General features: G+C 42.0%; 1 protein-coding gene across 1 annotated transcript; it reads right to left on the bottom strand.

The window, feature by feature from the left end:
- Positions 1-196: 196 nt before the first annotated feature.
- LOC132836025 (adhesion G protein-coupled receptor E1-like) lies at positions 197-24,051 on the bottom strand. Its single transcript, XM_060855223.1, has 8 exons — positions 24,013-24,051; positions 15,050-15,241; positions 10,562-10,797; positions 8,306-8,372; positions 6,823-6,914; positions 5,028-5,196; positions 3,359-3,445; positions 197-791 (listed from the first exon to the last, which is right to left on the bottom strand). Exons 1-8 carry the CDS (start codon positions 24,031-24,033, stop codon positions 777-779), a joined length of 879 nt encoding a protein of 292 aa, XP_060711206.1. The 5' UTR covers positions 24,034-24,051; the 3' UTR covers positions 197-776.

Genomic DNA, 24,051 nt, shown 5'->3' with positions numbered 1-24,051 from the left:
CTCACAAACATTACTCAATACACCTAGAAGAGTTGTAACAGTAAATATAAACTTTATTAAAATACAATTTGTGAAGCATTATAATTAGCTATTAAACTATCCAGGAAATTTCACGAACATGTTCTTTTGCAAATTCAATGCAATTTTAAATCCTGTTAATCAACATTTCCACTTCAAATTTTAATCTGAGAAAAACATGTTCCGATGTTAAACAAATCCAGAAAGCAGTGTGTAAGACCAGTAGCTATAACACATATTGTTGTCATTCAGCTTGCATACATGTCAGTAACATGGAGCTAAAGCAAACAATTCAGAAAACCAAATGTGGCTGTTGTTAGCACTGAATCAACCAAGGTAGAGTGGGAACATGAACATTATTCTCAATACCATCAATATGTACACGTGAGTGTCTTGTGTGTATCTGTTATATCTATGTCTCTGATGGCTGTGTATGTGGTTTGTTATATGTATGTGAGTGTGTGTGTGTGTGTGTGTGTGTGTGTGTGTGTGTGTGTGTGTGTGTGTGTGTGTGTGTGTGTGTCTGTCTGTGGGAGCTTACCATTGAAGCCCATATCCCATGAAAGAATGAAGAAAAAGTAACAACTTGTATGATGAAACAAAATAACTTGCCTTGCAAAGCTAGAAAAGCCAACAAAACACAAATCCAAGTTTTTAAACAATGCACACGTTGTACTCACAGACAGACAGAGATAGAGACACAGACACACAAACCAAGGATGGTCTTATCGCTGTCACCTCTGGAGTCCTCAGGAGGGTTACATTGTTTTAGTCTAGTTGAGAAAATAAATGAGCATCTTTTATTACTTGCCCCTCTTCAATTCAGCAGATATTTAAGAAAGACACAATTGGCCTGAAACCCCTCGGGTTGCAATGATGATTGTTATGCCTGGGCGCATGGTGCTCAATGATGCCTGCTGGGGTTTGCAGGGTCAATGGGAGATCATAAGATGTGGGAACAGAGGTAGGTCATTCGGCTCATCAAGAAGGACATCACAGCAGCAGACGTTGGATTGGCACTGCCATGTTTTAGTAGGGGAGCACCAATGCACATCTGCCCAGCCTGTTGGAAATGTTTGTGCCATCTTGAGATGTAAAGTTGAAGGGCTTAAGACCTCTGTACCAAACATGCTTCCCTCTAACTCCTGAGCAAATATTTTATTTTGCATTAACATGTAGCTCACTACATGAACGAGAGGGAGACGAAGAAGGTGTGGCAAAGCATAAATACTCTTGTGGTGGACACTAACCCTCCCACTTACTAAGGTACCAGTTCACCACTTTGAATCTGGGACACCCCACGCTGGTCTAGGAGCAGGAGATCAAAGATTGGAGTCTCTACACTGCAATGAAGGGATAAGGGCTGAGTGTAAGAAAATCAAGGAAAGAATGGAGAATGAGAGGGAGCTAGATTGATCCAGTTTTCAGATATCACCCTCAAACCTTCCCACACCTGCCCACCACACTGAACTGACCACACTCCCTCCAGGGCCCACCTTTCCCTTGCTACTTTTGGAAACAGTGGAGTCCCAGGAGCCATTGGTTTTGAGCTGAGATTACGCAGGAGTTCAGTGGAACTCCCAAGGAATTTTGTTCCTAACTCGATAGGATCAGGCAACGGGTTAGCAGCATTCAGTTCGTACTCTGTTGCCCTTCATTATATTGACTTCACTCCTTTCCCACATTGTTTGGTGGAGATAGTGATGGTCATGGGAATGCCACTAGACCCAGAGGCTAATTTTCCACAGACAAGGGTTTCAATCCCACCATGACATCTCTGTAAATGGCAGGTGAGGAACCAGGATATGCTCCTGTGGACACTGGGAAGCAAAGTGAAAGCACGTCGTTCTGAATCTGAGCATCGTTCCACAAGAGAAGGTGAACAACCATCACCTCACTGTCCTCCACCTGCACATATCCTGTGGATACATACACGTCCTGAGCTCAGACAGACAGCTGGGAACTTGGATTAAACAGTCTAAGGTATTTGATGTTTCTGCAAAGGTGCTATCTTGAAAAGACCACAGAGTGGTCCAAAATGCAATTCACTAACACATATTTTCATGGGCAAGGTCAAATGAGGGAACAAATCCAAACCTATCCCCAACAGTCGCATGTGATATTGCATAACCCAATGAGCTCCCACACACATGATGTGTCATTGTCACTTTGGGAATGATGTCTCTTTCAGTGTTCACCGTGTGAAATGAGCCAAATAATGGGATGTTAATACATGGCCACAGGTCTCAGGCTTTCTACACTGTAGCATTCAAGGCACAGGCTATGTCTTGGGATTACCCTGTGTTTTGTATATTAGTACAGGAATTAGACTCAACAGATACTTTCAAGTAAATGGAATCCATTTAGCTCACTTGTATTATATTTATATAACACAAAAATATTACTTCAGTTTTGAGCAATGTAATTTTAAAAGCTCGATACATGTTGATTTGGTTTGATGAATATAGATGTAAGATAAATATTAGTTTCTAAGAGATTAAGGCTGCCTTATGAGGAAGGATTGAGCAGGTTGCACCTGCACAATTGGAGTTGAAAAGAAAGGTCTGCACTCTCATTGAAACACAATCTCTGAGGGGGTCTTGACAGGGTAAACACAGTGAAGATATTTCCCTCATGGGAGCACCTAGAATGAGGCAGCAGAGTTTCAGAATAAAGGTCTCCCAATTTAGACAGAGATGAGAAGGTGTTTCTTCTTTCAGAGGATCATTACTGTTTGAAATTCTCTCCCCACAGAGGCCAGAGGAGGCTGGGCCATGGAAAGCATCCAAGGCCGGATTTGACTGATTTTTGATGGACAAAGGGGTCAATGATTATGGGGGACCGGCTAAAAGGTGGAGTTCAGAGCAGGATCAGAGGATGGAGAAGCCTATTTCTGTACACTCTTATACTCATGTTGAAGATTGTGATGATCTTATAACATAAGATTAGAGCATTTTAAAATAAACATATTATCTTGTGGTATTAATATTTATCATAAGAATAATGTCTGTCCTTTTGTTTCTGGCTGAAGTAATTTACATATGATATTTAATTAAATATTGAATGCACACAGATTAATTCCATTTAGTAGGGAAAAAAAGTAGAAAACTACTTATACATTCTCTACGTTCCCTTTAATTCAGATTTTTTAAGAGAGACAAGTGGGTGGTAATGGATTGGTGGGTGGGGAGGGACAAAGTATAATATTCCAGGGGTAAGGTGTCTGGGGTCCATGGGATCTTTCTGCCCTGCCTATAGTGTTCCATAAATTGAACTTCTCTCCTCTCTTACGAGCCAATGTCATTGCACATCAATTGTCTTTTGAAGCCTCACTTCTTACCTCGAGAGAACTCATCTGAACATTTGAGGTGTTGCTGGTTGAGTCTGTGCTTGACTTGATGAACCATTTCCGAACTTCATCCCTCACCTTCAACAAAATGAGGACAATTAAGTCAGTCACAAGAGATTGGGTTAAGCCTGTGGAGAACGCTGGTTGGACCCAGCTCACACAGCTGTGAACATTTCTGGTCTCCACTGTGTCAAAGGAACACACAAATCAGGGTGAAGGGCAAAGATAAAGATTGATTTGGATGGTATCAGAACTGAGGGCTGAGGAGGAAACATTGAAGAGGTTGGGCCTGTTTTCCCCAGAATAGGGGAGGATGAAGGGTGACTGTTGAGTCAAGGGAATTGTACTTTTATTCATGGAATAGCTACAGAACATGTGCCCAAGGAGCTATGTCATTGTCATGGGACTGGAACCTGACTGTAAAGTTCTGGAAGATTCCTCTCTTCTCTTGCATATACTTATCTTTATTGAGGCCTTTTAATATTCACTTACAAGATTGCAAACTTGATTTTACGACAATGACTGCAAATCTGTTTCCAGTGAGGATCCACAGGGCTCTTGCTGTTTTAGTGTACATTATTGATGTGGACTGAAATAAATGAGGCATAATCAAGAAATTTGGATCTGACATGAAAATTGGTGATGCGGTTAGTAATGTGCAGCTGTAAACAGAAGGAGGATAACAATGGGCAAAATTCAAAAGGAATTTAACTCAGAAAGGTGTGATGTAATACACTTGGAGAGGACTACTAAGATAAGGGATTATAAATAGTAGGACACTGGGAGGTGCAAAAAATCAAAGAGAAAAAAATCACAGAAAATGTTGGAGAAACTTGACAGGTCCAGCTGCATCTGTGAAGAAAGAAAGAGAGTTAATGTTTCAATGTCCAGTCTGACTCTTCCTTAGAACTTCAGAAGATGAGAGAGACGTTGTTGTAGGTAAGCACAGGGTCTCTGAAGATAGCAGGGCAAGTGGACAAGATAGTGAAGAAGGGAAATGGGAGATGTGCCTTTATTAGCCAAGACATAATACAAGACCAAGGAGGTCATGTTGGAGCTGTATAAAGCACTAGTTAGATCACAAAGTCGTAGTGCATGTCATTCTGGTTTGCACATTGCAGAAAGGTTGTGATTGCACTAAAGAGGGTGGAGCAGAGATTCACGAGAATGTGACCTCAGATGGAAGGTCTGAACTTTGAGGAAAGGCTCAAAAGGTTGGGCTTGTTTTCCTCAGAGCAGCAAAGGCTGAGAGGGGACCTGAAAGAGGTGCCTCAGATTATGTGGGGCATGGATCAGTGGATAGGAAGGTGCTTCCTCTCATTAGTAGAGTGGTCAGTTACCAGGGAGTAAAGATTTAGAAGGTGAAGAGGAGAGTTGGGGAGAATGTTATTTTACCTAGAGGATGATGGGACTCCAGAACTTACTGCCTGAAATGATGGTTGAGTTAGAAACTCTCATAACATTGAAGCAGTATTTAATATTCACTTGTGGGCATTGGGCCAAGCGCTGGCAGTGAGAGTTACTGAACAGTCACTTTGTCACACAGCTAATATCTGACCCACACCCAGTTCCACTGGTCAACTTCTCCGTTCCTGTTTCACAAATATAACATGGTTTGGAGAGGCTCTGGTGCCTCCACCTGTAATGGAGACTGTCTTACCTGGCGATTGGAAACACAGTAGACTACGAAAATAAAGAGGCCCTGGAGAGTGTTGATGACAGTGAATATGTGGGAGAGGAAGAAAGTGCTCTTGTTGATATGAAATATCCCAAAGATCCAAGTGCATCCCAGGACAAACAAACGTGCAGTTGCCTTAAGAGTCAGGGTCCTGTTGAAAAGGGACAAAATAAAAGATTATTCATGTTAATCCATCCCATCATAATGTAGAAAAAGGCACCCATTTGTACACTACCTTTCACAACTGCAGGTTGTTACAAAGAGCATAGGCAGGCAGGAGGCTGGAAGAACACAGCAAGTCAGGCAGCAACAGGAGGTGGAGAAGCTGACATGTCGGGGTAACATTCTTCAGGACTGGGGTGGGTGTGGGGGGAGCTGCAGATAAAAGGGGGTGGTAGGGGCAGGGTGATGAAGTGGGGATAGTTGAAGCCTGGTAGCGAGCACAACCTGGTTGGTCATTGGGAGGAATGAATCTGGTTGGTTGCAGGGGGCAGTCGAATGGATGGGGAGGGACTGGGAAGAGAACTGGGGCATGGGCTGGGAGGTTATTTGAAATTGAAGAACTCAATGTTGAGTCCTCTGGGCTGTAGGTGAAAGATGAGGTACTGTTTCTCCAGTTTGCTGTGTGGTTCATTATGGCAATGGAGGAGGCCAAGGACGGTCATGTCAGGAAGGGCGAGGTTAGGGGAGTTGAAATGGGCGGTGACTGGGAGGTCCGGTCAGCTTCTGTGGGCCCGGATGAGATGCTCGGCAAACCATTTCCCAAGTTTACGTTCAGTCTCCCTGATGTAGAGTTCCCGAAGTTTACGTAGACTTAGGGAATGGTTCGCTGAGCATTGCACAAGTCAACTGGACATCCCAGTCACCGCCCATTTCAATTCCCCTAACCACTCCCTTTCTGACACGACCGTTCTGGGCCTCCTTCATCGCCATAATGAACCACACCACAAATTGGAGGAACAACACCTCATCTTCTGTCTGGTCAACCTACAATCCAGAGGACTCAACACTGAGTTCCTCAATTTCAAATAACCTCCCGCCCCATTCTCCAACTCCCTTCCCAGCCCCTCCCCATCCCTTCCACTCCTCCCAGCCACCAACTGGATTCATTACTCCCATTGACCAACCAGGTCGTACCCTCTATCTGTATTCACCTATCCCCACTTCACCACCCGGCCCCCACAAACCTCTTTATCTGCAGCTGCCCCCACATCCGCCCTCAGTCCTAAAGAAGATTTACACCCAAAATGTCAATTTCTCTAGCTGCTAATACTACTTTGCTTGCTGTGTTCTTCCAGCCTCCTGCCTGACTACTTTAGATTCCAGCATCTGTAGTTTTTTCTCAAACAAAGAGCAAAGCAGCCAATGAAAAATGTTTGCAGTGTTGACACTGTTGTGATGTGGGAAACATGGCAGCCAGTTTGCATGCAGGAAGCTTCTGTCAGTAGCACTGTGATAGTCTTCATTTGGTCCTGTTATCTGAGAGATAATTATTGGCCAGGACACGAGGGATATGTTTGTACGATGAGATTTTTAGATCCAGCCAAGAGAGCAGATTAGGCTTCATTCGATGCCTATCTGAAAGTGGGTATTTTTGACAGTGAAGTAGTCCATCTGCACGGCACTGGTGTCTAACTGCAGCTCTGCACATTCCAGCTTTCAATATGAAGGTAGAATGGAGCATGCAGAGAAATATTGTTGCAGCCACCACTGGGTGAGACTGAATCATGATATGATCTGCAGGCAGTGGGCCAAGGATTTTCTGCTTGGTACTTACGTGGTGTCTTTAATCTTTGACACATTCACATCACGTGTGGACAAATGATGCCTCAGTAAACAGAATGTCCAGACATACAACACCATATTCACCTGGAGAGGGAGAGAAACAAAATTTGGGAAGCAAAGACAGCATAATGTCTTTGAAATTCCCAGTGCACAGAATTCTGTCTAACCATTCCAATTATTTGTCTTCCAATCTTTCTCCTTGCGCTTAATGGTTGTTTGTTGTTGGGAAGCGGGCATGGCTGGCCCGGTCAACACTTGTTGCTCATCCCTAATTGCACTCGAGAAGGCGGTGGTGAGCTACCTTCTTGAAACGCTATAATCTGTCTGGTGTGTTAAATATCAGAGATTAATAGTTGCTATAACAGAGTCCAGCCAAACACCTTTCTGATTTAATTTAACTGATACACCGGTGACTCAAACCATACTGCTAACTTCATCTCTACAATACAGCCTGGGAAGGGGGAGGTGATGGCATAGTGGCATTGTCACATACAGAGACCCAGAAAGTGGCTTGGTGTCAAATCCCACTCAGGTAGATAGTAAATCGTGTTGACTATCGTTAAAAATAGAGTCCCATGGGTGTATCACAATATGCTTAGGCGTTGATTAAAATATCTATACCGAGTCAAGTTCTCCATTGGATTGTTGCTGAGAAAGAGCTTTTTATCTATTTGATACATTGAATGCATGTTAGGAAGGTGTAGTTCAGTTGGCTGGGCAGCTGGTTTGTGGAACAGAGTTATAACAAACAACCATTAAGTGCAAGGAGAAAGATTGGAAGACAAACAATTGGAATGGTCAGACAGAATCCTGTGCACTGGGAATTTCAAAGACAGTATGGGGTCAATTCCCACATCAGCTAAGGTTATTGTGAAGGTCCAATCAGATTAAACTCTTCCTCCCTCATCTGAAGTTTGGTGATCTTCACACCTCCATCAGGTGTCTCTCTCTCTCTCTCTCTCTCTCTAATGAGAGAGCAGCTCTATGGTCTGGTAAAACTATGACAACTTTACCTTTATAACTGAGTGTCTTGCTTAGGTCGTTAAGAATTGATAATATTCACAGTATCTAGAGTCAAGTGTAGGCCAGACCAATAAGTTTGACAGATCTCCGCCTTGATGTACATTTGTGAACAGGACAATACGATTTTCTGATCGTTATTACTGAACTGATTTTATCCCAGATTTACTAATTGGGTTAATTTAAGGTCCCCCAATTGCCTTGCTGAGATTTGAATTTTAGTTCCTCTCACACCTTCTTTGCTCTATGGCTTTGCCTACACCTCCTTTTCTCCCTCCTGTTGTCTAAAATTCCTCTCTTCTCTGTATCTTGTGTACATAAATTTGGGCTGATATCCTGATGTCTTTTTGTCTGTCTCTCTCTGTCTCTCCTGAACAAGGCCTTGTGACTGGAGAGGTCCATATGGTTACCTTAGTGAATATTAGGGGATGTGGAAACACCAGAAAGACACGTACCACAATCACAAGGCAGACTGGCCCTTGGAAACTCCATCGAAAGCCCCACTCTAGGCTCAGCCAGCAGCTGTAAGAAACAAAGAAATCATTACCGCATGTTGTCCAGCCATTGAAGTACCTTTGCAGTGTTGTCGCTATTGTCATATAGAAAAGACAGAAACCAGTTTGTGCACAGCAAGATCCCACATGTGGTATTTATAGTGACAGGGTTTACTGTATGATATGTAAATGAGACACAGTATACATCATCTCAGGAAGTGTTAGGATCTCACATGATATTTTTGGTTACATTCATAAATATTAATCTTTTGCACGTGGCCTAAGTAGACACTGTGGGTATTTGTCAACACAACAAGATAAAGAATAAAGTAGGAACAACTGACAATGTTACAACAATGCCCAGGTATTAATGATTTAATGTTTTAATGAGATTAGTTCAGAGGAGATCCCAGCTTGAGGATTTTAGGGAGATCTTCCCCACCCCTTCTCCAGTCTGTCATCAGAAGTCAATGAAAATAAAATCAAAGAGATGTGTAGGAGTTGCTTACTTATTTTATATTCATTCCAGACAGTCAGGGCCTATTTATCAGTGGGGTCACTAGAGAGTGAGGAGTAATGAGATTTTTTATGCTGATAATGCTGCCCTCAAACATCTGAGTAACAGAAATTCAAAAGATTTGGAGTCAAAGCTATAACATGACTACAGCCAGAGCACTCCTGTGTATTTTTTGGCCGCTTTAAGAAATAATGTGTATTGTCTATTCAACCTGCTCAGAGATATTATTACATTTTTACACACAGACGGATCTTGAGGTCCTCTAACACAGACGTCTTAAGGAAGGTTTGAGGAGACAGTCTGGCAACTGGTGATGTGCAAACAAAATCTTGTGAAGTGAGAGAAAAACATTTTCTCACAGCATCTCAAGCGCACAACATGCTTACACAGTGGCACCCTGCAATATGGGAGAAGGCTGCATTCCTGGAGGTGGGGTCAGTTGAGGTAATCAAGCGAGCATCCATGATTTTGCTTGGATGTAATGGTGTGAATGGATATAGGGAAAAGGCAGAAGATTAGAGTTAGGGTTGGGGTAAAATAGCTGGACTAGGTAAGCGAATCAAACTCAACAACAGAGGCACATTACGTAATAGAGTCCTACCATCACACAGCATGGTAACAGACCCTTCAATTTAACCAGTCCATGCCGAACATAATCCCAAACTAAACTAGTCCCACCTCCCTGCTCCTGGCTCATATCCTTCCAAACATTTCCTGTTCATGTATCCATTCAAGTGTCTTTTAGACATTTGCAATTGTACCTGCATCCACTACTCCCTCTGGAAGTTCACTCCACAGTCGAACCACACTCTTTGTAAAAAATTTGCCTCATGTCTTTTTTAAATCTCTCACTTTAAAAACGTGCCCCAATATTAACATTCCCCATGTCAGGGAAAAGACAATTACCTAGGAGAAAGTGAGGACGGGAGATGCTGGAGATCAGAGCTGAAAGTGTGTTGCTGGAAAAGCGCAACAGGTCAGGCAGCATCCAAGGAGCAGGAGAGTCAACGTTTCGGGCCTGAACCCTTCTTCAGGCCCGAAACGTTGACTCTCCTGCTCCTTGGATGCTGCCTGACCTGCTGTGTTTTTCCAGCAACACACTTTCAGCTCAGAAAAGACAATTACCATCAACTCTATTTATACCTCTGGACTGGATCATAAACACTGATTAGATAATAAAGCCGAACTAGATAATAAAAGCCGATTGATAATGGAGCTAATGTGGTCACTATATGCTCTATGGCCTCCTTCTGCACTGTGATTCTGTGAATTAGTTTCTGAGATGACAGGGTTCCCCTTTGATGAGGCGGAGTAAATTTTAAAAAAGGGTATTTCAAGAAAATGCCCAAGAAAAGTCACGGGATGTAACCACTGTCTTTTGCCATAAAAACCCACCTGGTTCACTGATGCACCTTTGGGGAATCTGTTCCCCTTACACATTCTGGTCGACACATGACTCCAGATCCACAGCAATGTCGGTGACTCTGAGCTGCCCTCCGGACAGTTAGAGATGGATAATAAATGCTGGCAGAGCCAGCAATGTCCACATCCCATTAAAAATAAACATTCAGAAGAATGAAACATTGAAACATACGAGATTCTGAAACAGCCCGTCAAAGTAGATACAGTGGCTTGACACAGCAAGTGACTCCTTTGGTGCTGTTCATTCTGTGATGTCAACTAAACATAAAGTTACTCACTCTTTTTCTGATCCGTAGCCATAGGGACGGATTGCTGCTGATATAATTACAATCAGTGCAGACACAGCATAGCCGGAGGGATACAGGTATCTCCGTCTGATGACGTATGTGTGGGTAAACTTTGTGACTGTGAGGTGTCTGCACACAATGAAAACCTGCAAAGCATCCAGGAACATCCAGGCAAAGACAGTTAGAAAGAAGTAATGTAGGCATCCTGCAACCAGGGCACACACCACCTGGAGGGAAGATCAGAGTAATTGGTTAGGCTTCAGCAGTGAACAAAAACACACAGCAACAAAGACAGACAGAGAGAAACACAGGCAGACACACAAACACGATAAACACAAAGGCTAACACTCTGAAGGCAGACATAACATAAAGATATAAAGACACAGACAGACAGAAACACATACAGAATAACAGACAGATCACCTAAACAGAAATACAGGCAGACTCACTGAGAGATAAACACAGACACAGGAGACACACAGGCAGAGACACTTGGACAGAGGCACACATAGATAACACCCACAGGCAGGGAGAGACACTGTGTAAAACACACACACAACACAGGCAGCAACATACAGAAATAAATACACAGATAATACAGTCAGAGAGAGACACAGTGATACACACACAGATAATAAATTCAGAGAAACATAGAGATAAAGACACAGACATGGGCAGAGACACAAATACAGACAGTTGTAGAAACAGGCAGAGACATACAAATACACAATACACACATTCACAGTCAGAAGCAAGGATTTATATAATCTATCACCACAAGATTTGAGATGTAATTTAAATTATAATGATATGGCAAAGACCTCCTAATAAATTACCAGTAGACAGAGGCAGATGGAGTCATGGAAAGTTATATTGGTGAGTGGTAGGTGCTGTCCTGAGGTGAGGTAAAATAGTAAATAGTGAGGAGAACAGTCTTACATTACAGAAGGAAATAAATGGACTGATCAGATGCTTCAGTTATGAATAAACATTCCACAGACTGATGTTTTCCTTGGAGAAGAGGATACTAACAGGGGACACGATTGCGATGTTTAACATTATGAAGTGGAAATGCCGGTGTTGGACAGGGGTGGAAAAATTTAAAAATCACTCAACACCACAGTATAGTCCAACAGGTTTATTTGAAGTACAAGCATTTGGAGCGCTGCCCCTTTGTCAGATAATTAGTGGGGCAGGATCATAGGGCACAGAATTTACAGTAAAAGATCAAAATATCACACAACTAATTTGATGTATTGAACAAACCTAGATTGCTGTTAAGTCTTTAATCACTTAAAATGGGGATGCGGGTTTCGATTAATACGTAAATTGCAGAACTTCTTTCAAGTCACAGTCCCTCAACAACTTAATGTTTTATCAGTATTAAAAAAAGTGACATCTCAGTTCAAACAATGCATTAAAAGTATGAGGTTAGAGTCTGCTTGTATCCCAACCCTGAATCAGACTGGCTCTATTCTCAAAGTGGGAATTTATAAAACATCTCATGGACTGACTGCGTACAGATTATCTGCTTTTGAACACAGTAGAATGCATCTGCAAATACAAATATGCAAATACAAATTCACTGCATTGACTTCTATATGTGTCTACGAGCATATGTGTGTCTATGTGAGGGAGGGCTGGGGAGAGAGAGAGAGCGCAAGTGTGTGTGTGTGTGTGTGTGTGTGTGTGTGTGCGCGCGCACGTTTGATAGAATGTGTGCGAGTGTGGTAGAGTGTATGCCTGTGAGAGTGTGCACGTGAGTGTATATGAAAGAGAGCATGTGCATGAGAGAGGATCTGCGTGATTGTGTGAATGTGATCTTGTGTAAGAGTTTGTGTGCTTGTGTGTGAGTGTGTGTGAGAGAGTAGATAGTGTAGTGGGGTTACCTGTAGGATGACATGAACCCAAGATCCCAGTTAAGGCAATCCTCATGGGTACCAAACTTGGCTATCAGCCTCTGCTCGGCAACTCTGCATTGTTGTGTGTCCCAAATCCCGCTTTGGAGGATGGTCATCCAAAGAGATGAGGCTGAATGTCCTTGACTGCTGAAGTGTTCCACCATTGGGAGGGAACATTCTTGTCTAGTAATCGTTGCGTGGTGTCCATTCATTCTTGACATAGTGTCTACCTGATTCAGCCAATTTACCTGCCTTGGAGCATCATTGCCTGCAGTGTACAGACGACGCTGGCCAAGTCACTTGAGGATCTGCTGCTCATGTGGTGGGTAGTCTCCCCATGTGTAATGGTAGTATCCATGTTGATACTCTGACACATCTTGCCATGACAGGGTTGTACAGTGTTGTGGACAATGTTGTCCTGAAGGCTGGACAGTTTGGTGTGAACAATGGTCTGTTTAAGGTTCAGTTGATGTTTCAAGGTAGAGGTGGAAGCCCAGGGAAGGTCTTGGCAAGGTGCTCATCCTCATCGATAATGTGTTACAGGCTGTGAAGAACATGGCAGAGATTTTCCGCTCCCAGACAGTACTGGACAACAAAGGGCAGCCTATCAGCTGTCTCCCATATCTGTCTCCTGAGGAGGTCATTATGGTTTCTCGCTGTGGCACATTGGAATTTGCGATCAATTATTTGAGCATCATATCCTGTTCTTATGAGGGCATCCTTCAGCACCTTCAGGTGTCTGCCGTGTTCATCCTTATCTGAATAGATCCTGTGTATATGTAGGACTTGTCTGTAGGGGATGGCTGTTTTAATACGTTCAGGGTGTGCCTTATGATCCTGCCCCACTAATTATCTGATGAAGGAGCAGCACTCTGAAAGCTTGCACTTTCAAATAAAGCTGTTGGACTATAACCTGGTGTTGTGTGATTTTTAATATTATTAAGGCAGAGATAGAGTAGGCAGGAAGAAATTTTTCACCTTGTGGAACGGATCAATGACCAAGGAGCACAGATTTAAGGTAAGGGGCAGGAGGTATAGAAGAGCTGTGAGGAAAACCTTTTTCACCCAGAGGGTAGTGGGAATCTGGAGCTCACTGCCTGTGACGTTGGGAAAGACAGAAACTCTCATAACATTCAACAAGTATTTCGATGTGCACTTGTGATGCCAACGCATACAAGGTTTTGAGCCAAGGGGTGGAAAATAGGATTCGAATCTTTAGATAGTTGCTTTGGAATGGTATAGACACAATGAGTCGAAGGGCTTTTTTTTTGCATTGTGGATCCCTATGACACTAACTGTGTTAGTCCAAATCTTATTGCATATCTCGATGATCACAGCAAATGGAATTCCGTTCACAATCCCATCTAGAGTTGCGCAGGATTGAGACTGAGATCTGGTAGTGAAGAATTTAGGGCTGTGCTCCACTTCCCAGAAATTCATCAGAATCTCATCAGAACTAATTCTTGAGTCACTGTGGAATGGATACTGGGGCAATGCATGAGTAAGTGTTGAGGACCCTCCCATGGAGACTCCTCTGTGGTCCCCATTCATTGTGGCATACAAGATCGGTGCCAAAACTGATGAATCAACTGAACAGCCAGTCCTCAGGGTACTTCTGTGTTCTTTCAAATTTCCAACTCTCTTTTCTGAAAAGAAAGAACTGGAAGAAATTTGGAACTAGGCAGCGATGAGCACCTCTTTTGGCTGACCAAAAACCCACTGGGAGCCCACCACGGATATTAAATGAAATAAAATACCACATTCCCCAACTCCTCTGTCTAAAAATATTAGCAAGGGCAGGGCACTGGGGCAACCCTTCTCTTTCCTCACAGGTTTAATTCTTTCACAAGGCAGGGGAGGCAAGGTCGGAAGGAATGTTAATCCAGACCTTCTGTAAGACTCTCCAAGCCTGTGACTGCAACCATCTAGAAGGACAAGGGCAGCAGATACCAGGGAACACTACTATCACCTGAAAGGTCACACCAACCACACCATCCTGACTTGGAAATATGTTGCTGTTTTCTTCACTGATATTCAGTCAAAATTCTCCCTAACAGCACAATGTGTATATTCTCACAGCATACAAACTGCAGTAGCTCATGAAGGTAGCTCATCACCAGCTTCTCCAGGGCAACTAGGGATGGCCATAGCCTATGATCTAATAAAAAAAAGTGGGGATCAAGTGTTAAGACCAGATTAAGAAGAGTGAATAGTAAGTTTGGCCGGATTGACAGTGGTTCATTTGAGAAATCAGTGATGTACAAATATCTGCCTGAGAGATCAAGGCGAAATATAGTTAATTTTTCTGTGCAATTAGCTGTCTAATAAATTAACTAGTGCTGCAGGATTACGAAGAAGCACCCCGCGTATGAGGGAAGATTTGGAGTGTTTTGAACTGTTAAAGCTGAAGATTGGAGACTGAATTGGAAGGGACTGAAAGTAAGGTCTTGGTATGACATCTACGAATCTTTGATTGCGATAAGTGAACAGCTCAGAGAGATGAGTCCTGTGGTGTGGGTGAGAAGCCTGGGTACGGATGTCTGATTCAGGGCGGTAGTCTATGGGTTGACTTTCTCACCTTGTTTGTCACATGGATTCCTGTCAGGAAGATGAGCTGTGCTAGGAAGAGGTTGATACTCAGATGCTTGTACACGATGATGCTGGCCTTTTGGATGGAGCGGCACTTGGTGAACACGACGATGGATGCAGCAAGGCACAGCAGGGATACTGTAAGCCCAATAGTGGAGATCAGCAGCAAGGACCAGTCTTGCTGCAGCAACGACAAGGAGGGAATCACATGCTGGGGGACAGCTGTTTGGATGCTCTCACAGAATTACATTAGGTATACAGCACAGGAATAGGCCATTCAGCCCATCCAGCCACCACTGATGTTCATGCTTTATCCAAACCTGCCTCTATATCTTGACATCTCATTCTATCAACATGAGAAACTTCTATTCCTTTCTCTCTCGTGTTCATCTAGCTTTCTCGGAAATGCATCAACACTATTCACCTCAGTCATTCTACATGGTAATGAGATTCATATTCTAAATATTCTCTCCATAACGAGGCTTGTCCTGAATTCCTCACTTTCTCAGCATTGCTCAGGGGAATATGGGCATCACTAACATGTTCACCTGATGTTGCCCACCCATAATTGCCCTTTAGAGGCAGTTAAAAGTCAACCAAATTGATTGTGGGTCTGGAATCACAGACTGGGCAAGGCTGGCAGATTTCCTTCCCCAAAGGACATCAGTGAACCAGACAGGATTTTTTTACAGCAATGGTCACCTTCACTGAGACTAGTTCTCAATTCCAGATTTTATTAATTATATTCAAATTACACCAGATGCCCCAGTGAGATTTAAACCCATGGAGGCAGAATATTAGCTCGGGCTTCTGGATAATGAATCCACTCACATGACCATAAATATAAAGAAATTAAGTCATCATGGTCTTACCAGAGCACAGGGCTGCTCTCTCATTAAAGAGAGAGAGAGAATGATAGAGAAATGACTGGTGGTGGTTTAACCTGAGGGTCAATCCACCTCAGGTAAGGGGAGAGGGTGTGAAAGACAGCCCTTCACGGTAATCTCTGCCAGTGCAGGAATTAAACCCACTCTATTGGTGTCACTCTGCATCACAAACAAGCCATCCAAGGTAACTAACCCCACACCACGAATATACAGACATATAAAAACCCAAGTAAGGAACAGGAGTAGGCCATTTGGCCCCTCAAGCCGTTTTCGCTTTTTAATATGATCACGGCAGATCTGATAGTAACCTGAACTCTGCATTCTGGTGACCTTTCACCTTTTATTTTATCAAGAATCTATTCAACTCTGCCTGAAAAGTATTAAAAAATTTTTCTTCTGCACATTTTTGAGGAACAGACTTATGGGCCTCTGATACAAAAGACTTGGGTTTCATGGTGGCAGTGGTTAGCACTACAGCCTCATAGCGTCAGGAACCCGAGCTCAATTCCAAATTGTCATGGTGAATGCAGAATTATGGGGTGGATGGGATGCTCTTCAGAGGGTTGGTGCAGACTTGATGGGCCAAATGGCCTCTTTCTGCAATGTTGTGATTCTAATCTATGACTTTGCTTTTATCTCTGACTTAAATGGGTAACCCATTTTTTAAAGCAGTGACCCCTAATTCTAGATACAAGAAGGGGTATCCTCTCCACATCATCTTGTCAAGAGCCTTTAGGATATAAAATGTTTCAATCAAGATACCTCATACTGTTCTAAACTCCAGCAGACACAAACCTCAACTGTCTAATGTTTCCTGCTGAAACTATTCATCTATTCCAGCTATTAGTCTGGTAAAATAAAACAAAGAAATGTGGATGCTAGAGATCTGAAACAAATAAATAGAAATTGCGAAAGAAACTCAACAGATCTGGCAGCTTCTGTGGAGCGAAAAACAAAATCAATGTTCTCCAGTCCAGTGTCTTGCCACCCAGTAAACCTTCTCTAAACTGATTCATACACATTTACTTCCTTCCTTAGTCAGGGAGACCAAAACTGTCCACAATTCTCCAGATGACATTGTGAGGGAGCAGCATGGATTGTGTGGATGTTCCTGAGACTACAGATTTACTTTAAGATTCATTGTAATTTTATTACAATTATTATATTTCATTACTATAAGCTTTTTATTCATTTTGTAAGCATTTTTTTCCAAAATGGATCACTTTTGTGAGCTTTTCGGAGGTCATCAGTGAACGACTCAAGTTTTTTTATTTGAAGTCTATAAGCATTACAAATCTATATGCATTTTAAGCAGACTATTTTTTAACATTGCAAGTGTTTTTTTTTGAATAGCTGAACAATTTCTTTTTGGATGGCGTTTGTTTTCATTTTGGGGGGTCCTGCACGTGGTTGGTTCTGGAGAATTTCTTTTTTACCCAAAGAATTTATTGAAGAGGAGCTAATTTAGTTAATCAGCCAAGGGGTTGATTTTATTTAAGATTTATATATTTGATATACATTTTTTTGCATTTTAACATTACATTCTAAAGGCAATCAAAGGTAGTTTATTTTACATGTAAGACATTATTCAAAATTACTTTTTTTATTCTTCATTCCATAGAATCATAGAATCCCTACAGCATGGAAACAAGTCCTTCGGCCTTACAAGTCCACACCAACCCTCTGAAGAGTAACCCATCCCTACTCATTCTCCTACCCTATAACTCTACATTCACCCCTAACTGATGCACCTCATCGACATATCCCTGAACACTACAGGCCAATTCACCTAACCTGCACATCTTTGGATTGTGGGCTGAAACCAACGCAGACACAGGGAGAATGCACAAACTCCACAAAAACAGTTGTCCTAGGCTGGAATCAAACCCAGGTCCCTGTGCTGTGAGGCAGCAGTGCTAGCCACTGGGCCACTGTGCTGCCCATTCACAAGATGAGGGGGTTGCAGGCTAGGGCAGCATTTATTGCCCATCCCTAATTGCCTAGAGGGCAGAGTCAACCACATTGCTGTGGTTCTGGGATCTCATGAAGGCCAGACAGGACAAGGACATCAGTTTCCCTCTCTAAAGGACATTAGTGAAACATTTTTTTTCCAACAATCAAAATGGATTCATGGTCATCATTTGAATCTTAATTCCAGACATTTTTGAATTAAATTGAAATTCCAGAACCTGTCATGGCAGGATTCAAACCCAGGTCTCCAGATCATTAACTGGATGAACAGTCCTGTGATAATACCATGAAGCTATTACCTTTTAACATTATTAAGGACATATCAAAGGTACAGTGTCAGATGGCTAGAAAATTGAGAAAAATGATTACACAGCAAGATCAGTGACCGATAAATAGGTGACTGTCAGGAAAGGTAAAACCTTAGTTTGAAAGTCTCCATTGTATTTATGTTACAGTGAAAGCTATTTCTCTATTAAATATATATTGAGTCTCAGGTACTGTTGAAAGGACTAGCCTCTCTGAGGAAAATAGGAGAGGCAGTCAGTTATTGGACACTAGTATTGATTATTATGTCAGGCAGTGTTTGATAAAATTTAAATGAGGAATTGTTACAGGGGATGCTCCTCTCAAGGGCTCAGAAAGGACATTCTGTGGCAGTGAGTGTAAATTAAAGATGCTGTGTTGCTTTCCTGGTGCTACACTTAAGGATGCCTCTGAGCATTTCAAGCATATTGTTAAATGGGAGATTGAGAGGCCGAAAATTGGACACATTGGTAGGGAAAAGATTAAAACTTTACACAGTGAATTTAAGAGGTTAGTAGAAGATTAAAAAACTTTAAAAATAGTAATCTCTGGTTTACTCCCAATGTCAAACTCGAATAAGGGAAGGAACAAAAGAATAAAGGCTATAATTCATTAGTTGAAGAGGTGGTTTATTGTTCAGGGATTCGTTTTTGGACAACTGGCATCTTTTCTGGGGCAGAAAAGACCTGTTCAAAACAGATGGATTTAACCCAAACTGGAAAAGGACCAATATCTTAGTAGGAAGATTTGCTAATTCCATTAACAGAGACTTTATACTGCTAGAGAGAGGGATGGAGGGATTCTAAGTCACATTGTAAACAGAAAGATTGATGAGGAAGGTTCTAAGTGTTAAAGGAGCAAATCAATCAGAACCAAAAGACAAAAGGAAGTCAGAGAATGTAGTAACTCTGAAAAATGAAATTGCATTTGTTTCATTACAAGGATCTTTACAGATAAGGCTGATGAACTCAGGGCATGTTTAGGAATATGGGATTGGGATGTCATAGCTTTTACAGAAGCATAGCAGAGGGAGAGACTGGCTCAATGTTTGGGGTTTTAGATGCCATAGGAAGGGAGGGAAGATAGGAGTGGCAGTGGTGTTTTTGATTAAAGAAAACATTACTACTGTAACTAGTGAGGATTTCTGAAAAATTGTCCAGTGAAAACATATGAGTAGAAACTAGGAATAAGAAAGGAAACATCACTTTAATGGGATTGTACTGTAGCACCAACATGCAACTCCCACCCTCCTCCCGCCACCCACCTCACCCCCTTCACACTGCTGGCCCTCCCCCATAGTCAGAGAGCAATTGAGAAACAAATATGTGGAGAAATTGCAGACATATGGAAGCTTGATAATGTTGCAATAAAGGGGATTTTAATTTTCCAAATATTGACTGGGGCTAACATGGTGTTAATGGTTTGGATGGTGAAGAATTTGTCAAATGTGTTCAAGGAAATTTTCTTTACCAAGATGTGGTGTGAGACAAGAACATGCAACAGTTGACTGGAATACACTGTTTGCAGGTAAAATGACATCTGACAAGTGGGAGGCTTTCCAGGATGTGATGACGAAAGTTCAGAGGCATTGCGAAGGATAAGGCTGGTGAGATTAACGAACAATGGGTGTATAAAGATATTGAGGTTCAAGTCAAGAATAAAAAAAAATATTTATATTAAATATAGACAACTGGTTTCAAATAAATCTTTTAATAAATAGAAAGGGTGTATGAAGAGGGAAATCAGTAAAGCAAAGAGGAGAAATGAGATAGCATTGGCATTTAAGGTTAAGGATAATCCAAACAGGTTTTACTTGTACATTAAGAGTAAGAGAGTGTCTAGAGAGAGGGTAGGGGCTCCTTAAAGATTCAGGAGGTCATCTTTGTGTTAAACCCCAGGTGATAGGAGAGCTACAAAATGAATATATCCTGCCACTTTTTACTGTGGAGAAAGAAATTGAGGCTAGAGAACGCAGGGAAATAAATAATGATGTTTTAAAAACAGTTCACATTACAGAAGAGGATGTTCTGGAGGACATAGAGATTTTGAAGGTCGATCAACCTCCAGGACCTGATTTAACGTATCCCAGAATGCTGTGGGAAGTAAGGGAGGAAATTGTGAGGTCCCTTGTAGAAATATTTGCATGATCCATAATTAGAGGTGAGGTGCCTGATGGCTGGAGGGTGACTAAAGTTGCACCTGTGTTGAAGAAAGGTTGTAAGGAGAAACTGGGGAACTACAGACCTTTGAATCTGACTTTGGTTGTTGGTAGTACGTTGGAGGAGATTTTAAAAGATAGAATTGATAGACATTAGAGAGGCAAAAATTGATGAGGGATAGTCAGCATGGGTTTGTTTTTACAACAGGAGACTTGTCACCAGTCGTGTTTCACAGGGATCGGTTCTGGGTCCTCTTTTGTTTGTCATTTAAATAAATGATTTGGATGAAAATGCAGAAGGCATGGTTAGTAAGTTTGTGCCTACTATGGTGATATAGTAGGCAGTGAAGGTTTTCTCAGCTTACAAAGTAATCTTGATCAAGTGGGTTAATGGGCTGACAAATGGCAGTTGAAGATCAATTTGGATAAATGTTTTGGCACAACAAACAGGGCAGGCCTTGGATAATTAATGGTTGGACCTTGGATACTGTTCTAACAGAAGGGCCCAAGGGTTCAGGTACATAATTCCTTCAAGTTCGCATCACAGGTAGACATGGTGGTTAAAAAGGATTGAGCATGCTTGCCTTCATCGCTCTGTCCTTTGGATATAGGAGTTGGCAAGTCAAATTGAGGTTGTACAAGGAATTAGTGAGACCTCTTTTGGAGTATGATTCCAGTTCTGGTCATCCAGTTATAGGAAGGATATTATTCAGCAAGAAAGGGTAATGATGAGATTTACTGGGATGTTGCTGGGTATAGGAAAGTTTGAGTTTAAAGAAAGGCTGGATCGGCTGTGACATTTTTCACTGGAGTGTAGGAGGTTCAGCGGTGATCTGAAAGAGGGATATAGGTCGGATTAATAGTAGTTGTCTCTTCCATAGGATGGGGGGATTTCAAGACTAGGGGGCATATTTTTAAGGTGAGAGATTTATATAGACATAGAGGTTGGTTTGCATGTGGAATGAACTTTCTGAGGAAGTGGTGGCTATAGGCACAGTCACAAGACACTTAAATATGTTCAGGAATAGGAAAGGTCGGAGGAATATGGGCCAGAAGCAGGCAGCTGGAGCTAGTTTAATTTGGGAGTGTGTTTGGACTGAAGAGTCTGTTTTGGTGCTGTATGACTCTATGACTCTATGTAAACTCACTGGTGTCTTGTATAACTAAAACATAACCTCTATACCTTTGTATTCAATTCCCTCACAATACATGATAACATTCTATTAGTTTTCCTTAATACTAGCTGTAGCTGCATAACAGCCTTTTGTGATTCATGCACAAGTCCCTCTACATCTCGGAGCTACGCAACCTTTCACCATTTAAATAATAATTTTATTTGTAATTCTTCCTGACAGAATAGACAATTTCACATTTTCCCACATTATACTCCATTTGCAAGATGCTCATCCGTTCACTTTATTTATATGTATTCAGAACTTCGACATTCTGATGTAACTAACATTTCTACTTTTTTTTGTGCCATTGGCAAATGTAGCTACCCCATATCTTCAACCTTTTCATAAGCCTTAATATAAATTGTTAAAAACTGATGCGCCAACTGATCCCTGTGGAACACCACATATGACATTTTGCTAACACATTTTATGTTAACTCTTGTTAGCCAGTCAATCTTCTATCCATGCCAACATATTAACCCCTCCACCATGAAAGTTCATTTGCTGCAATAACCTTGAAAGTGACACCTTATCAAATGCCTATGGAAATCGAAGTACACTACATCTACCACTTCAACCATGACATGCATTACTTTATCGAGCAATTCCAATAAATTGTCTAAATATGATTTCCGTTTCACAATATCCATTATTTTGCATTTTTCTGAGTCCTACTCTAGCATCTCTAATAATAGCTGCTAATATCTTCCCTTGGACAGATGTTACATTAACTGGATTTCGGTTTCCCACTTTCTGCCTTCCTCTTGTTTTGAATAAAGGTGTTATATTCACTGTGCTAAAGAGGAGTCATACCAGATTCAAAGCTTGAACTGTTTCTCTCTCTGTAGATGTTACCAGACTTGCTGAGTTTCTCCAGCATTCTCTGCATTTGTTTCATATTTCCATTTTTTCAGTGTTTTACTTTTACATGAGTTAAATTGAAATGGGAGAAAGTGAGGACTGCAGACTGGAGTTCAGAGTCAAAAAGTGTGGTGCTGGAAAAGCATAGCTGGTCAGGCAGCATCGAGGAGCAGGACAATCAATATTTCGTGCATAAGCCTTTCATCAGGAATGTAAGGGGGTGGGTGCTGAGGGATAAATAGGAGGGTGCCTTCCCCCCAGCCCCAGCTGCATCCTCCTATTTATCTCTCAGGCCCTTTCCCCTCCCCCACATTCCTGATGAAGGCCTTATGCCTTAAACATCAATTCTCCTGCTTCTTAGATGCTGCCTGACTTGCCGTGCCTTTCCAGCGCCACAGTTTTTAACTTAAATTCAAATGGATCTTTCCCAAATACAGCAATCTTTGAATATTAGAACTAATGGATTAGATATTTCACTAAGCACATTTTACAGTAACCAGCTCCTCCTATTGAATCTTAACATAAAACAACATCATATTTATGGTCGCTCAGTCTGATCTCTGCCACATGATTTGTACCAGGGACTGTGACAGATTGGGTGGCACTGTGAGCTGCAGCTAATGCCAGTCAGGGTATTAATTTCAGGGGTACACAGGTTCAATTGCCAGAACCACTGAGATCACCATGAAGAACCTGCCTCCTCAAGCTCCCCCATGCCTGGGACATGGTCATCCCCAGGTTACACTCATTGCCAGTCTTCTCTTTTAAATAACTTCATGGTCCTCTGGAAACTTTCACTCATGTAAAACAATGACAATCAATTCTAAAAGAAGAGTCATACTGGAATTGAAATGTTAACTCTGTTTCTGTGTCTCCAGAGTTCACCAGATCTGCTGAGTTTCTCTAGCAATCTCTGTTTTGAGTTCAGACATCCAGCATCCATAGTATTTTAATTCAGTGGTGTTATTATACATCGCTGGGGTAGGTGAGATTTCAAACTAGGTCTCTTGACTCAGGGCAGGGCCATTACTACTGTACCATAACCTGTTTCACACTTTGTTCATCTATTAATTATCAGTGATTCTAGTAATAACCAGTGATGTTGCTTTTGGGATAAATATTGATGTTGGGTTAACTCCACTGTTTTCCTTCAAAATAACACCATGTGATCTTTCACATCTGAATTCGTTGTTCTGCTGGCTGTCGAGGGGCCACTTTCTCAGGCCATTCCCTGGGGTCACTCTTTGGGGTCAGACTCTAGATCACTTTGGGGTGTCAGTGGTCACTCTTTGGGGTCATATTGGGTCTTAGTCTGAGTCACTCTCTGAAATCACAGTCTGACTCACTCTGTGCTGTTTCAGGACTCTGTGGACTCACTCACTAGATCACTCAGTAGTCCCTAATGGAGTCGCTTTCCTGCTCTCTGGCACCCTTGGGTGTTATTCTGAGTCTCCGGCTTCATCTCATCTCATTCTTGTGTGTCTGATTCCTGACTCTCTGATTCTCTTGCTCTCTGCTTTCTGACTGTTACGCTTTTCTGTTTCCTCTGTCTCTGGGTTTACTTCCCACTTTGACTGGAATTTGAACAATGTTTTACCTCGATCTCAACTGGAGACATTAAAATAGCAAAGCTCGT

This window comes from Hemiscyllium ocellatum, chromosome 45 (assembly GCF_020745735.1).
Source record: "Hemiscyllium ocellatum isolate sHemOce1 chromosome 45, sHemOce1.pat.X.cur, whole genome shotgun sequence".
In the NCBI taxonomy this organism is placed as follows: domain Eukaryota; kingdom Metazoa; phylum Chordata; class Chondrichthyes; order Orectolobiformes; family Hemiscylliidae; genus Hemiscyllium; species Hemiscyllium ocellatum.
This window is presented reverse-complemented; position numbering and strand designations above follow the sequence as displayed.

Bases quoted from the DNA above. Each gene is read 5' to 3' on its own strand.
- LOC132836025 (XM_060855223.1), bottom strand. From the start codon at position 24,033: ATGTCTCCAGTTGAGATCGAG. The intron at 15,242-24,012 runs GTAAAACATTGT...TCGTTGCTGCAG, and splicing joins TGTCTCCAGTTGAGATCGAG to CAAGACTGGTCCTTGCTGCT. The intron at 8,373-10,561 runs GTGAGTAACTTT...TGTTTCTTACAG, and splicing joins GGCTACGGATCAGAAAAAGA to CTGCTGGCTGAGCCTAGAGT.